Below are 16,249 nucleotides of genomic sequence, written 5' to 3' on the forward strand. Positions count from 1 at the left end.
ACTGCAAGATGGACGTGGGAGCACCTTCTGGACTACTGGAACTGGTCTGTATCTTGATTAGGGTGGAGTGTACACATGTAATAAAACTGCACCAAAATACTGAACTTACGATTTACACATTGCATGTATTCCTCAATTAAAATGATTTTTCCAATGCTCTTTTCTCAAGTGTCATGGATAAAATGTTCCTCTAAATTTAAGCACTAAAATTAAAAATCTGCTACCCAACTCACCTCTCCCATTAATTCCTTAACAACAGGCACCACTCCATTGTGTTTGGTAAAGCCCTGGTATGACATATTCCTGGCGGCTCTCTGGGTGCAGATGAATATATCACCATTCACCGTCTCAAACCCAATGTACTTCATATCAGGGCGAACCCAACAGTTGGTCTGTCCAAACATGGTCTCAGGTCTGAGAGTAGCAGCTACCAAGAAGATATTTTTCCCTTTCAGGCCACTAAGAAGAAAAAAATATATGTTTACACAAAGAAGTGTTGTGGATTCTATTGCATCTATCTGTTACTTCAAAAAGATAATGCAATGACTCTGCAGCGAACCTACCTTAATTTGGATGGGTACGGCTCAAGCACTTTCAACTTGATTAAAGTATATTCCTGAGGTCCCACACCCTAAACAAATAAACAAAACCAAACCTTAAGAAGAAAAAAGACTTGAATTAAACCCACACATAGAAGTGAGAGATCGGATTCAAATTTCTTAGATGGATTCTTGCATTGTTAGAATAATTCTTTCTTACAAGGAGGAGTCAGCCAGTAGGGAGCTGACTATATTCCCATAAAGTCTAAGGTGTAAGAAGTGACTTGAAAGACCACCTTCCCACTCCACACCAAATCAGAACTGGTAAAGGAGGCCCAGACTCTACTAAGTAAGGACAATTTGCTAAGAATTCACTTGAGAGTGAAGAATGAGGGGGGAAAAAGTGACTTAGAGTAATCACCCAAAACGGTGTTTACCAAAATGGGAGTCAGAATATGTAATCAAACAATCCCCCAGAGCAGCCATCATAGAAATATACTGGACCAGGGGCCAGAGCACAAGCATTCAAAACCTAGCTTGGGCTGTTACTAATATCTTGATCCAAGGGAGACAAAGTCTGAGACTTCATTCCTTCAACTGTAATATAACCGTACTGTGACTCACACAGGACTTATCCCAAAGAACACAGAAGACAAATGAAGAGTAAAATGCTTTGAAAAACTATGGCATACTACTGGAATTTAGGATACTGCTGGTGTTGACCATATTAAAAGTTAATACAGTCAGTAAACTGGGTCTTCTGAATTCAAAATTTTGATCAACTCTCATTTCTGTTAGATAAGTTACACCATAATTAAAAGCAAACTTCGAAAAGTAGTCGCTAGACTACAAATGCATTCAAAGATGGTAACAAAGGAAGATGCACTCATAGGGAATCCTAAGTTCAGATGCTGGCATTGTTGTTGATTTACTGTGCCACAGGTTTAGGCAAATGATCCTGGCTTCACTCAAGTATTGCAAAGAATAATGTTACTAAGGAATGTAGAATGAACTGATGTCATGCATGGCTAGAAGTACTTTAGAAATAAGCAAGCACATGATCAAAGCAATTATAAATGGAATCTGTGTACATCAGTTAGCCACATATCTCATTACCTTGCCCCATCTCTCTTTTTAGAGCAGTGTATTCTCCAGGGAGCGCTCCTCAAACATTAGCCTACATGTGAGTCATATTGAAAGCTTATTAAAGACAGATTCCTGGGCTCCACCCTCAGAACTTCTTATTCAGCAATTTGGGGATGAGGCCCAAGAATGTGCTTTTCTCTCACAAGCAGATGAGATGCAGCTGGTCCTAGGACCACCTTTGGAGTAACAAGGTCTTAGACAAGACACAGAATCTTACAGTAACATTCTGTTTCCCTCTTCACAGCCACCAGAATACACCTCAGCACTGAAATAAAATTATTTAGGTTCCTGATCTATTCCGTAAACTCTATGGCCATAGTGAGAATTATTATAATAGCTACTCTATGTCACAAATAATTACCTCTCCAGTTTGCCTATCATGATCCATACAAGGCTGTCCATCTTTTGGAGAATAAATGGTATACCTAAAAAATAAATAGTAAGTGACAAATATTATTATAGTATACAAGTTTTATCCTAATGTATTTGCCTTTATTGCTAATATCTTACAATATTTCTTCTGACTAAAACTTTTAACTGAACAAATGTCTACATCAATTATTTATGCTTTTATGAGTAGTGGCCAGCCTATTTAATGAAAGCTTTCTGCCTTCATTAAAGGTAATACCCCTGAAAACTATGCACCGGTCTTGGCTTTGTGGTATGAAACAGATTCGAAGTGTCTCTTTTTGTGCCGGTAGGTATGAAACAGATTCTAAAATATAAATTCAGTTATGAAGCACACATAGTTTTTAATTAATCCATAGAATCAAGGAAGAATCTTAAACAACTTATAGAAAAAGTAGATAAACTAACACATATATAAAATTCTTTTTCTGCTTGACTGAAAATACTGAAAAGAATTAGGGAGATCATAACAGCCAATACTCCTATTCTCCCTCTTTTTAGCAGCTCAGACACATTAAACACTGGTAAAACACTAAAATGCTGGTAAGACAAAAAGGAAAACAAAGGAGACATGAGAACAAAAAAGAAAAAAGTTATAAGAAGAGAAAGGATAATGAAAAAAAGAAGCTATCTATCGGTCACTGAATTACAATGCAGAGTGAAATTTTTCTTTATTATACTGAAGGACAACAAACTCACCGCTTCCCAAATTTTATTTTACTTCTTTCTCTTAATGTTAAGTACTGCCACCTGACAAATGAATCATAGTAAGGATTAACATCAGTGGTGATGAAGGAGCGACGCCAGTCGACCTACAGAAAATACATGATTTTTGAGAAATGTGTATAGTTTCTATGAATAAAAACTCCCACCAATTATTTACTCTTCCACTCTTTATTTTCCAACTTAAAATTATATCAAACATTAAAAGGAGAACAATATTCAGGTTCCACCTATTAAATATATATTATAATTATATTAACTTGTAAAAGTTTTTAAGCACACATATTCATATAACAAACATATAGAAATTATAAGTTAAGAAGGAACATTTAAATAACACCTTTGTGTATTCCTAAATATACAAACTAACCTTTGCCTTCTTCATAGTCTTTGAACAGAATTCCCTTCTACTAACTGCTAACATATTAAAACATTTTCAATACAACAAATATTAAAGTACTTCGCTGCTTACATCAAGGCCCATAACAATAACAGAACTAATTCATTACTGGAATACAGGTGGAATAAATTATTCTAAATTATGAGATGGTCCAAACTCACAGAAATCACATAAATACAAATGTGTTCTTCATATTTTCTTAAACTATAGGGGTGATGGACATACCTTCAAGCCCATTCTCTTCAGATCCTCAATAGCCAGTGGTGGGAAATAATCAAGCCAATGTTCTGCTTCAGAAAATTTGACTATCTCTTCATCAGACAGACCAAGGGATTTCATAATGTTCCACTGATATTTAGAAGATCCAGCTTTAGCAGCAGCTTTACTCTGAAAATAACCAGTAAAAACAAACTCCATCAAGAACCAACCAACAAATGATTACCAAATTCTAGGACCACAATCATTTTAAGTAAATAATCCCATTTAGTAGTAATTTTTCTACTCCAAAACATACTGTTGATATGTCAGCTTACTAACGAATTGAGATGTGCTATTCTGTCAAACCGAACAGTCTGATATTAAGACCTTGACACCAGAGGTAACTAAATCGTTGAAACCATAAAGAATTATCATCGAAGAGAAGATGTAAGCACCAAGCTCGATTTCCTTCTTCCTAATGCCATATGTATCTTTTTTAGTTATGAATAAGCTACTGACAAGAGTTTTGCCCTCTTCTAATATTTACCAATATCAAAAAGGCAACCAAATGTCAGGCATTGGAGGTGGGTAAAGGAGTTGAACTATAAACCTATAAAGGGAAGGAATTTGGGAGGTGATAGAACTGCTCTGTATGGTACTGTGGGGTTAGAAACACGACTCCAGGGGCATCTGGGTGGCTCAGTTGGTTAAGAGTCCAGCTTCGGCTGGACCATGATCTCATGGTTTGAGCCCTGCGTCAGGCTCTGTGCTGACACCTTAGAGCCTGAAGCCTACTTTGGATTCTGTATCTCCCTCTCTCTCTGCCCCTCCCCCACTCACACTCTGTCTCACTCTCTCAAAATTAAACAAACATTTAAAAAAAAAGTAAAAAAAAAAAGAAACACAACTCCATGTGTTTGTCAAACCAACACCACTATCTACTAAAAAGATTGAATTTTATTGTATATACATTTGTTTAAAAAATCAACCAGGATATGGGAGGAACCAAAGATGAAATGCAGACTGTGACAAATGTATCAAACAGTATTATTAATATATGATACAACCACACTTTGAAGTGAGTGGAAAAAAAGGAGTTTTGGAAGTAACTTTGTCGGGGAGTGGGGGGCACCTGGGTGGCTCAATCGATTGAGCATCCGACGTTAGCTGAAGTCATGATCTCATGGTTCGTGGGTTCAAGCCCCACAACAGGCTCACTGTTGTCAGCACAGAGCCTACTTCAGATTCTCTGTCCCCTGCTCTTTCTGCCCCTCCCCTGCTCACACTCTCTCTCTCTCAAAAATAACTAATAAAGGGGCAGCTGGGTGGCTCAGTCGGTTAAGCGTCTGACTTCGGCTCAGGTCATGATTTCATAGTTCGTGGGTTCAAGCCCCACATCAGGCTCTGTGCTGACAGCTCAGAGCCTGGAGCCTGTTTCAGATTCTGTGTCTCCTTCTCTCTCTTCCCCTACCCTGCTCACTCTCTGTGTCTCTGTCTCAAAAGTAAATAAACATTAAAAAAAAAATTTTGTTTTTAAAATAACTAATAAAAACAATTTTAAAAATAAATAAAAGCAACTTTGGAGGGGTGCATGGCTGGCTCAGTCAATAGGACATGCGACTTGATCTCAGGGACTTTGACTTCAAGAGCCCCATGTTCAGCATGGAGCTTACTAAAAAAAAAAAAAAAGAAAAGAAAAGTAACTTTGGAAAAGAATGTGTTGACTAGATTCTAAGAACAAAAAGTATATACAAACACTGTACTTTAGTTGGTAAAACTGTTCCTCCCAGGAGTATGGGTTAAGCAGTTCTGAACTACCAGTAGACTAGGATTGAATAAATTATATACTATAAATAATGAGGGCCAGATTTCTCAATGTCAGAGAAAGAAGTCAAATTGGCAAAGGGAGAATGCTAGAATGAGCCTTATGGTGCTAACAGGGAGCCAAAGTTATCAGTATGAACTTTTTTTTTTTTTTTTTGAAGTAAAGTCTAACCCCACTGTGGGGCTCAAACTCATGACCCCAAGATCAAGAGTCACATGCTCTATCAAATAAGTCAGCCAGGTGCCTCACAGTAAGAACTTTTTAAACATATATAGAGATAAAGAACTATTATAGACAGGTGCATATATGTGGGTTACCAGCGTTAATATATATATTTCCTTGCTCTTTCTTCTGAAAGGAGCTACAGTGAGTATACCTAGCATTGAGAACTTAGTTTTCTAAATACCATTTCTCAACTAAAGGAAACAGGCCTCCTTGGGGATGTGGTTGATTGCAGGGCTGGCACAGGGAAAATATAAGACAAGGCTGTAGTATCTTGGCACCAGAAAATAATAAAGGACTTCAAAAAGAAAAGAAAAAAGATGGGAGCATGTCAGAGGGCCACAGGAGCCAGCATAAAAGACTCTCAATGACCAAAATCAGAACAAGTTGAGTAATTACAATAACAACCCCCAAATACCAGAGAGTACTGGAGTATAACCCAAAGAATATAAATATGCATGAATCCACACCGATATAAAAAGGGAATGAATAAATAAGTAACTGGGGAAGAGAGGACAACTATTCTTTTCAGAAGAATTCTAGGTAATAAATGGAGAAAGAATGAGGGAAATGGAAAATCACTATTAGAACAACACAGTAACAGGGTGCCTAGGTGGCACAGTCAAATAAGCATCTGACTCCTGATTTCAGCTCAGATCATGATCTCACAGTTCATGAGTTCAAGCCCCAAATCAGGCCCTGCACTGACAGTGTGGAGTCTGTTTGGAATTCTCTCTCTCCCTCTCTCAAAAATAAACAAACATTAAAAAAAAAAAAAAAAAAAGAACACAGTAAGAACTATAGCAGGCAGGCAAGATCCACAGATGAATGCTAAAATTAATGACAAAATATTTAAAAAGAAGATATTGAGGCGCCTGGGTGGCTGTCGGTTAAGCGTCCAACTTCGGGTTCAGGCCACAATCTCAGAGTTCATGGGTTCGAACCCTGCATCAGGCTCTGTGCTGACAGCCCAGAGCCTGGAGCCTGCTTAGGATTCTGTGTCTTCCCCTCTCTCTGCCCCTCTCCCACTCATGATCTGTCTCTCAAAAATAAATAAACATTATAAATAAATAAATAAATAAATAAATAGTACTATTTCCATAGCCTCAAAGTATCTCTCAAAATATATACAAATCAAGGGGGAAAATGGAGTCCCTACAGTAGAAAAACCTGACAGACACCACCTAAACCAAATGATCAAGGTTAACATCACCAGTAATGAGATACCAATATCATACGCTCATTGATACGATGCAATGAGGAGGACATGTCACCTCTCAATCAACTCATGACTCATGAGAAAGCATTAAACAAACTCAAATTGAGGGACATTCTATAAATTATCTGACCAGCACTCTCCAGAAGTGTGAAAATCAAGGAAGACAAAGATGGAAGAGACTAAGGAGACATACTAAGGAGATGTGACAAGTAAATGCAATGTGGAATCTTGGATTAGACCTGCAAACAGAATAAGGGTGTTAATGAAAAAACTGTTCAAAGTCAAATGAGGTTTGTAGTTCTGTAAATAGGATTGTTCAAATGTTAATATCTTAGCTTTCAGGGTTGTGCATGGTTATATAAGATGTAACCTTAGGGGAATTTAGGGGATCATGAGGGAACTCCGCTCTACCTTGCAATTCTTCTCTAAATCTAAAATTTATCGCCGAAAAAAGCAAAAGGGGGGGAAGGGTCATCGAAAAGCCAGAAAAATAATTTCTGGCTTTGTTACTTTTTCAAAATTACTGAGTACTTTTTATGTGCTAAGTCCTGAAAATACAAAGATAAATTAGACAAGGCACCTGGGTGGCTCAGTCAGTTAAGTGTCTGACTCTTGATTTCGGCTCAGATTGTAATCTCATGGTTTGTAAGATCAAACCCCACCTCAGGCTCTGTGCTCACTGCATAGAGCCTGCCTCTCTCTGCCCCTCCCCCATGCACACTCTCTCAAAGTAAATAAACATTAAAAAAAAAAAAAGACAAATATAAATTAGACAAATATAAAATTTCAACCAAAATAAATATTATTAACCACCAAACCTTTTTTCCTTTGGCTTTATCCTTAATTATTACATCTTCTGTTTTAACATTGATTTCTTCCTCTTCCTCTTCTTCATCTGGAAAATCAGGGGGGCAACCATAAAGCTCTATTTCTCTTTTCAGTTTATCAGCACATGCCTATAACAAATACAACATTAGAGTGAAGTTCAAAATTTGAGGTAGAAACAATTTGAATTTTTTGGTATTTTTACAGCCAACTAAAATTGACTCTGAAATTTTCTGCAATACACCTATACACATGTGGATCACAATAGAAAACTCACATGATAAAATTCATGTACCTCAAAATTCACTAATTTATACATTAGTATTTTACTGCTTTTATTCAGCAAGCATTTATTCAACACTCAAAGTTCTTAATGTAGTATACTTTGTTATACATTAAAAGTTCAAAAATACATAAGACATGAGGTGCCTGGGTGGCTCAGTCAGTCAGTTGAGCATCCAACTTCAACTCCGGTCCTGATCTGGTGGTTCACCAGTTCGAGACCTGTGTTGGGCTCTGTGCTAAAATCTCAGAGCCTGGAGTTGGCTTCTAATCTGTGTCTCCCTCTCTGCCCCTCTCCTGCTCACACCCTGTCTCTGTCTCTCTCTCAAAACTAAAATATACATGAAAAAAAAATTTTTTTTAAGAGAAAAACATAAGACATAGCGTTATCATTTTGAATAACAATATGAATCACAGCATTTATCAATTTAAAGATTACTATTTTATATCACCATCATCATCACAACCTTCTGAGGTAGATAGGACAGGTATTTAGTTAGAAAACACACACTTGAGAGATGAAGGGGTTTATCCAAAAGTTATAAATCTAGCAAACTACAGAGATAACACATGAACTTTGGCTTTCCACCCCAGCTCCTCTCAATTACACTATAATATCACATATAACACATATCATACATATATATTATATATGTATATATATTATGTACGTGTATATACACGTACATATATAGTATATGTATCATATATGTATATGTATACATAGGTATATATGTATATGTAATATATATATATATATATACACAAAGATGACACCAAGTTAAAGTTAAGAGAAAAATGCAAATATAGGATTATGACTTTTAAAAACGAAGGGGACTCTTCCATGCAGAAGAATTTCAGTTAACTAATAAGGAAAGAATGACACAACTAGAAAGTCACCATTTTATAAACACTTATTCAATAAGTGAAGCAGACAAGAAGCATCAAATGATGCTAAAACCACTGGGTTATTGGATAACCAGATATTCAGAGGCTCCCAAAGTATCATCTGCAGATTACTTTTCAATAACCCATCTTCAGAATGAAATCTGACAGTTACTAGCTCAACATCATTAAAATGGGACAAAGTGCCATTCTATGCCTTTTGATGTGATACAATGGGAAGTTTACGCCTCACCAATGTAGTATTCTTGTCAAAATATTTAACCCAGATGTAATCATGAAGAAATAATCAGAAAATTCAGACTATGGACCATTCTACAAAATAACTAGCATACACTCTTCAACGACATCAACGTCATGACAAACTACAAGAAACCGAAAAGAATTAATGACCAAATGCAACGTGTGACCGACAACACACAAAGTAAAAAAAAGGCCGGAAAGGACATTTTGGGACAACTGGAAACATCTGACTAGAGATTAGATGAAGATGCTAATATTACATCAATGTTAAATTTCTTGGAGGGGATAATGAAACTGTGATGATGTATAAAATGCCTTTGTTCTCAAAAGACACATGCTAAAGTAGTTAGAGGTAACACAGCATGATATGTGTAACTTTCAGTGAGTTCACAGAAACAGAGAAAAGAAAGTATGCATGTATTACATGTGCATTAAGAGAACCAAAGGAATTATGGAAAATGTTAATATTCGGTAACTATGAGTGAAGGGTATATGGCTGTTCATTCTATCCTTTTACCTGTTCTGCAGGTTTGACATTTTTCAAAATAAAAGGTTGGAGAAGCAAAAGAAATGGGAAGTTAAATTTCCCAACCCTCTTACATTTAAGGAATCCTTTCGACAATAATTGTCTGGCCCCTTCTTTACTGAGAATTATTTCTAATATAAATTTATGACAAACGAAGACATTTGCAAACATGATCAAAATATGATACAACTAAAACAAACAGTATTATACGTTTAAAAAACTGTTTATTACTCTGTGTATGTCATGAATACTTGTTAATAGTTATTATCTAACTTGAAAACAGAAATATCAGTATGTAAGGTCACCAATAGAGATACAAAAATTACTGAGAAATCACTTAGACCTGGGGCGCCTGGGTGCCTCAGTTGGTTGAGCGCCCGACTTTGGCTCAGGTCATAATCTCGCAGTTTGTGGGTTTAAGCCCCGCGTCAGGTTCTGTGCTGACAGCTCAGAGCCTGGAGCCTGCTTTGGATTCTGTGTCTCCCTCACTCTCTGCCTGTCCCTTGCTCATGCTCTGTCTCTGTCTTTCAAACAATAAATAAATGTTAAAAAAATTTTTTGGGGGGCGCCTGGGTGGCTTGGTCGGTTGAGCGTCCGACTTCGGCTCAGGTCATGATCTCACGGTCTGTGAGTTCGAGCCCCACGTCGGGCTCTGTGCTGACAGCTCAGAGCCTGGAGCCTGTTTCAGATTCTGTGTCTCCCTCTCTCTCTGCCCCTCCCCTGTTCATGCTCTGTCTCTCTCTGCCTCAAAAATAAATAAACATTAAAAAATAATAAATAAATAAATAAAAATAAAAAAATAAAATTTTTTTTTTTGTTAAAAGAAATCACTTAGACCTTAACGTATACCCTTTATTTAAGTACTTCTTCAAATGCCTTTTAAAATTTAATTTTCATGGGACACAGGGGTGGCTCACTCAGTTAAGCTTCCAACTTCGGTTCAAGGTCATGATCTCACAGTTCATGCATTTGAGCCCTGCATTGAGCTCTGCATTGACAGCATGGAGACTGATTGGGATTCTCTCCCTCTCTCTCCCTGCCCCTCTTCTCCACTCATTCTCTATCTCTCTCAAAATAAATAATAAATAAACTTTTAAAAAACTGTTTCTCAGGGCGCCTGGCTGGCTCCGTTGGTTGAGCGTGCAACTTCGTCTCAGGTCACAATCGCACCGTTCATGGGTTCGAGCTCTGCATTGGGCTCTGTGCTGGCAGCTCAGAGCCTGGAGCCTGCTTCGAATACTGTGTCTCTGTCTCTCTCTCTGACCCTGCCCTGCTCACGCTCTCTCTCTCTCTCTCAAAAATAAATAAACATTAAAAAAATATTTTTTAACTGTTTCTAATTGAAAAAAATAGTTTTCACTATAATGAATTCAGCTCATGCCAAGACATTGCATTATAATAAATATCTGAAAATACTATTTCAAGCTCTTAAATTGGGCATTACATCTGCTTTAAGCTAAAAAGAGTAGGAACCAATCCCAAAAGCAATCTTACCTTGATAGGCATTCCAGTACAGTGTAAACCAAAGGGAAACAGACAAGTTTTTCCTTTCAGTCTCTGGTATCCTACTGCAAACTACAAAAAGAAAACTAAATTTAAATTATAAGTTTAAATGCTAGATGAATACAGAATGTTGACTGTTCATGAAGATCATGGGCTCAGATTTCCTCTTCCTCTCTTGCTTTAGAAGGAAGTCATTCCCTGGAGCGTCTGGGTGGCTCAGTCAGTTAAGAGTCTGACTCTTGATTTCAGCTCAGGTCATGATATCAGGTTCATGAGAACGAGCCCTACATCAGGCTCTGCATTAACAATGTGGAGCCTGCTTGGGATTCTCTGTCTCCCTCTGTCTGCCCTTTCCTGTCCCACTCAAAAATAAATAAATAAATATTTAAGAAAAAAAAAGAAAGAAAGAAAGAAAGAAAGAAAGAAAGAAAGAAAGAAAAAGAAAAGAAGGAAGTCATTCCAAAATTCTGGCCCATTGTTCTTTTTTTCTGTCTTTTCACCAAAAAGGAATTACTTATGACCATGCATAAATAATTAGAACCCTGCACACATACACACAGCATATACAAATTAAATATAAGAATATTTAATATAGGTAAAAATATAAAATTTAGGCTTAAAATTAAGGAATTCTAAGTTATCTTAACAGGAAATAAATCCCATACATGCCATTTTCTTCAAAATAGTATTTATCAAAGACCCTCAATCCCATTATGTTAACCACAGAGGAAACATTACCTCACATTTGGATAAAGAAAATGTGTGTCCCAAATGAAGGCGCCCATTCATATACGGATATGGGAAGGTTACAAAGTACTTGCCCTTGCTGCAAAACAATCATGAAAAAACAAAGTACAGAAAAGAAAATGTTAAGTTCCTTTTAAAATGAGGAGGTAGGGGGAAGGGAAAGCTTATTACAAACAACTTGTTTAAATTTTATTATTTAAAAGACCTTTAAAAGTAAACATATGAATGTGGAAATTAAAAGCCCTCTGAAATTGAAACTTAATTGTGATTTAGAAAAAATAAAATGTTTATGGTTAGATATTAAAGAAATAAATATCCTTGCAGCAAATACTGGAGGTTTAACTTAAAAATGCTGAGTAAAGATAATTTACTGAGGATAATTTTAATACTCTTAGGAAACTGGATTAATTTAGTATTTTAGTGATTAAATGAGATTTGCCTTCATTTGATATATATAAAGCAATTCAAAGTCCATCAGCTATAATAAAACATCTTCAGTATTACATGACACATGGAAAATTAATTTAAGAAGTGTCTCTCTAAAGCTGTTTAATTTATTATATTATTTTTTCTTACAATCAAATGTATAACGTACCTATAAAAGTTACAAAGCACAATAAAATGAATGCCTGTAAGCATGCTATCCAAGTGATGAGCCCACTGAATCTACACTGTGTGCTCCTCAGCCCTCTCCCCGCAGAGAAAACCAGTATCTTGAAATCTACTTTTGTCATTCCCTTCATTTTGAATAGTTTATATCTCTGTCTGTGTCCTTAAACAATGTTATCACTTACTTTTGCTCACCTATGAGCTTCATTAAAAATTATACACCAGGGCACATGGCTGGCTGGCTCAGTTGGTAGAGCAAGCGACTCTAGGGTTGTGATTTCAAGCCCCATGTCGGGTGGAGATATTACTGAAAAAAACTCTTTTTTCATTCAATGTTACATTTCTAAGTTCCCTCACTTCATTTTCTTTCATGGAACAAAGTTTTCAGTTCACTCACGATAACTTTACCTGAAGTTGGCCAAAATTCTAGAAACAACAAAAGCTATAAAGTATAACATCAAAGACTTTATATTACAGCAACACTCTTAATTTCTTTAAAAAAAAAAAAAAAAAAAATGTCCAAATTCAGAGTTGCCTGAGTGGCTCAGTCAGTTAAGTGTTTGACTTCAGATCAGGTTGTGATCTTGCAGTTTGTACCTTTGACCTCAGCATCGGGTTCTCTGCTGTCAACACAGAGCCTGCTTTAGATCCTCTGTCCTCCTCTCTCTCTGTACCCCCCTGCACATGCACGCTTTCTCTCTCTTTCTCAAAAATAAACATAAAAAAATTCCACTAGCATGTTGCTTAGTAGCAAGGAAAGTACCTTTTGAAATCAGAATGTCCTAAAAAGTAGTCCAGGCCCTGTCAATTCCTAGCTATGCAACCTGGAACTGGTTACTTAGCCTCCCTGTACCTCAGTATCCTCATCTATAAAATGGGAATAGGGGCACCTGGGTGGCCCAGTCAGTTGAGCATCTGACTTTGGCTCAGGTCAAGATTTCACAGTTTGTGGGTTTGAGCCCCATGTTGGGCTCTGTGCTGACAGCTCAGAGCCTGGAGCCTGCTTCAGATTCTGTGTCTCCCTCTCTCTCTGCCCTTCCTCTGCTTGTGCTCTGACTCTGTCTCTCAAAAATAAATAAATGCTTAAAAAATATATTAATAAAGAAATAAAATAAGGATAAAAATACTGCTAACCTTAAAGTGTTATTAAAAAGATTAAATGATAATAGGCATACTAAAAATGGAATATTTCCTAAGCCTTTGCATAACAACCAATAAGTCTTCAAGATTAGCTACTATTTTAATTATTGTCAATGTATTTCGTCATTGTAACAAGAACATTTTTCTACATTTCAACATATCTGAAATTGAGATGCTCCTATAATTGATGCATACATTTATTACACTACTGTTTGGGGGCAGTTATTTTGTTTTTATTTTTCCCTAGTACCATATCATTACCTGTGGCTTGTCTTATAATTGATGCTTAAAACCAAGGCAATACAGTATTTATGAAATAAGATCTTAAAATACAGAAACCCTTGAAAAAAAATTTTTAAAGAGTTGGGTTGTTGTTTTTTTTTTGTTTTGTTTTTTAGCATTTATTTATTTCTGAGAGAGAGAGAACACACCCAAGCTAGCAAGCAAGGGAAGGGCAAAGAGAGGGAGACAGAGGATCTGAACAGGGCTCCACCCTGACAGCAGAGAGACCGATGTGGGGCTCCAACTCATGAACCACAAGATCATGACCTGAGCCAAAGTCAGAAGCTTAACTGACTAAGCCACCAAGGTGCCCCTGAAACCCTTCAAAATTTAATACTTGGTGTCTTTGGACATAATTAGCACCATAATATGAATCTCTACTAGAATAATCTCATTTTATCAGTTAGGAAAGACAAAACTTCAAAACATTCTCTTTTGTCTAAATATGAAAAATATTAGTTAAAAAAAAAGCTATGTAGAAAAAGTCCTTTAAGAATTCTATAGGAGGAGCATCTAGCTCACTCAGAGAGCATGCAACTCTTGATCCCAGGGTCGTGAATTCAAGTCCCACACTAGGCACAGAGCTCACTTAAAAAAAAAAAAAAAAAAAAAAAAAAAAAAGAATTCTATTGGAAAGAAAATCCTACTTTGAAATCGAGAAAATAAAAGTTACCTTCTTCAGCCCATTTCAGACATTATAAGTACAATCTGCCTTATCCTTTCCACAAAGCAGTTTCTGTAGCCAACAGTCTTGGGAACACAAGATGTAGAACTTCATAAAGTACTACTCACCTAGTCTGGTTCTCCACATTAGATGCATTAACCTCAAACACTTTCTCAGTATCCCATTTCTGTTGGATTTCTTTCTCAATCTTCTTCAAAAAGTCCACTTTTGCTGTTCCTTTTCTTTCCTGTTGGACACAAAAGAGATACAACAATCCACTCTATACTTGGACAGTCTTGCTTTAAAAAAAGAAAAAAAAATACGTTCACATAGAACAAGCTGTTTACTTATAGGCAATTTTTCCATGGTTGTCATGAACTTTAAACAAACAAGATTAAAAATTTGCGCTATCACAATCTGTTTACTTTAAACACCAAAGGGATAGTTAATGAATTACTAAAATATATAAAGGGCTTTGAAATACTTCTATTAAATGAGACACTAAAACAGATACTGTTCCTATTTAGTTAAGATGCACAAATACTTAGAAAAGTACAAGATGGCCAAGCTGCAATAATGCTCAATCAAAGGATGCTGAGACCCGGTGGGAAGAGGCTGAGGAAGGGTTAGTTATCTACATGTTTTTTTTCAAGGCAACTGATGAACTCCTCTCCAAAATGGTTAACAGACTATTAACATGAAATTTAAATGAAACAGAATGGCAAGCATGTCTCTAATATATCAGATGTACCAGCAACATTGCCATCCTTCCATAAGCTGCCTGTGGATGAAAGTGAAAGCAAAAAAACAAGCATGATCATTCTACCTCTGAAAAAGGAAGCGTTAGAGCTTCCTTCTCAGTTTGTGACTGTGTGAAAAACAGATGCTAAAAGCAGGTAAGTCAAAGCTGGCGTGGAATGAAACACAGAGCAGACAAGTATGAAAGCTGGATACTAATGGACCATACACAAATCTAATTCTGTTTTGAAATTTAGTATTAGTCTCTAAAATGTATTTTCTGGTATAGTTATCTGAACTGAAATTGGATTTTACCCCCTTATGTGCAAACATTCCCAGATTGTGCAGCATTTTCAAATGAGAAAATACCTGGGCTCTATTCATACCTTTTTTTTAAGATTTTTTTTTTTTAAGTAATCTCTACACCCAACATGAGGCTCAAACTTACAACCCCAAGATCAAGAGTCACATGTTCTACCAAGTGAGCCAGCCAGGTGCCTCTGGGTTCTACTCATACTTTTACAACCTACTACACAAGACGACCTTGCCAAGTTACCTAAAGACTGCAACTCAGTCTCCTTTAAGAGTGCCTCTCTCTGTCCTTTCACCCAACAATTTAAAAAATGCTTTCCATTGGGGCGACTGGCTGGCTCAGTCCAGGGAGCACACAACTCTTGATCTTGGGTACGTGAGTTCAAGCCCACATTGGGCATATAATTCACTTAATATGTATTTAGGGGTGCCTGGGTGGCTCTGCCAGCTGAGCGTCCAACTTCAGCTCAGGTCATGATCTCACAGCTTGTGAGTTCAAGCCTCATGTCGGGCTCTGTGCTGACAGTGTGGAGCCTGCTTGGGATTCTCTCCCTTTCCCTCTCTCCCTGTCCCCTCCCCACATGCTCTCTCTCTTCTCTTTCTCAGATAAACTTTAAATAGATACACAATGTATATACACACATATGTATATACGTGAGATCAGGTCAAGATCTCAGTTTGTGAGTTTGAGACCTGCGCTGGACTCTGTGCTAACAGCTCAGAGCCTCGAGCCTGCTTCAGATTCTGTGTCTCCCTCCCTTCCCCTGCTCACCCTCTGTCCCTCTCTCTCATGAA

At 37.0% G+C, this 16,249-nt stretch overlaps 1 protein-coding gene across 2 annotated transcripts in view; it reads right to left on the reverse strand.

Annotated features, from left to right (window-relative positions):
* Positions 1 to 16,249, reverse strand: part of LARS1 (leucyl-tRNA synthetase 1) — a 77,483-nt gene that overhangs the window by 52,161 nt on the left and 9,073 nt on the right. For both annotated transcript variants that reach the window (XM_049648528.1, XM_049648529.1), the window contains exons 2-10: positions 14,533 to 14,651; positions 11,701 to 11,788; positions 10,954 to 11,034; positions 7,499 to 7,636; positions 3,442 to 3,603; positions 2,793 to 2,905; positions 2,047 to 2,110; positions 564 to 631; positions 234 to 459 (exon numbers count right to left, since the gene is read on the reverse strand). In XM_049648528.1, coding sequence (XP_049504485.1) covers positions 234 to 459; positions 564 to 631; positions 2,047 to 2,110; positions 2,793 to 2,905; positions 3,442 to 3,603; positions 7,499 to 7,636; positions 10,954 to 11,034; positions 11,701 to 11,788; positions 14,533 to 14,651 — 1,059 coding nt within the window. The remainder of the gene's footprint in view (positions 1 to 233; positions 460 to 563; positions 632 to 2,046; positions 2,111 to 2,792; positions 2,906 to 3,441; positions 3,604 to 7,498; positions 7,637 to 10,953; positions 11,035 to 11,700; positions 11,789 to 14,532; positions 14,652 to 16,249) is intronic.

The sequence above is a fragment of the Panthera uncia genome (genome assembly GCF_023721935.1).
Source record: "Panthera uncia isolate 11264 chromosome A1 unlocalized genomic scaffold, Puncia_PCG_1.0 HiC_scaffold_17, whole genome shotgun sequence".
In the NCBI taxonomy this organism is placed as follows: domain Eukaryota; kingdom Metazoa; phylum Chordata; class Mammalia; order Carnivora; family Felidae; genus Panthera; species Panthera uncia.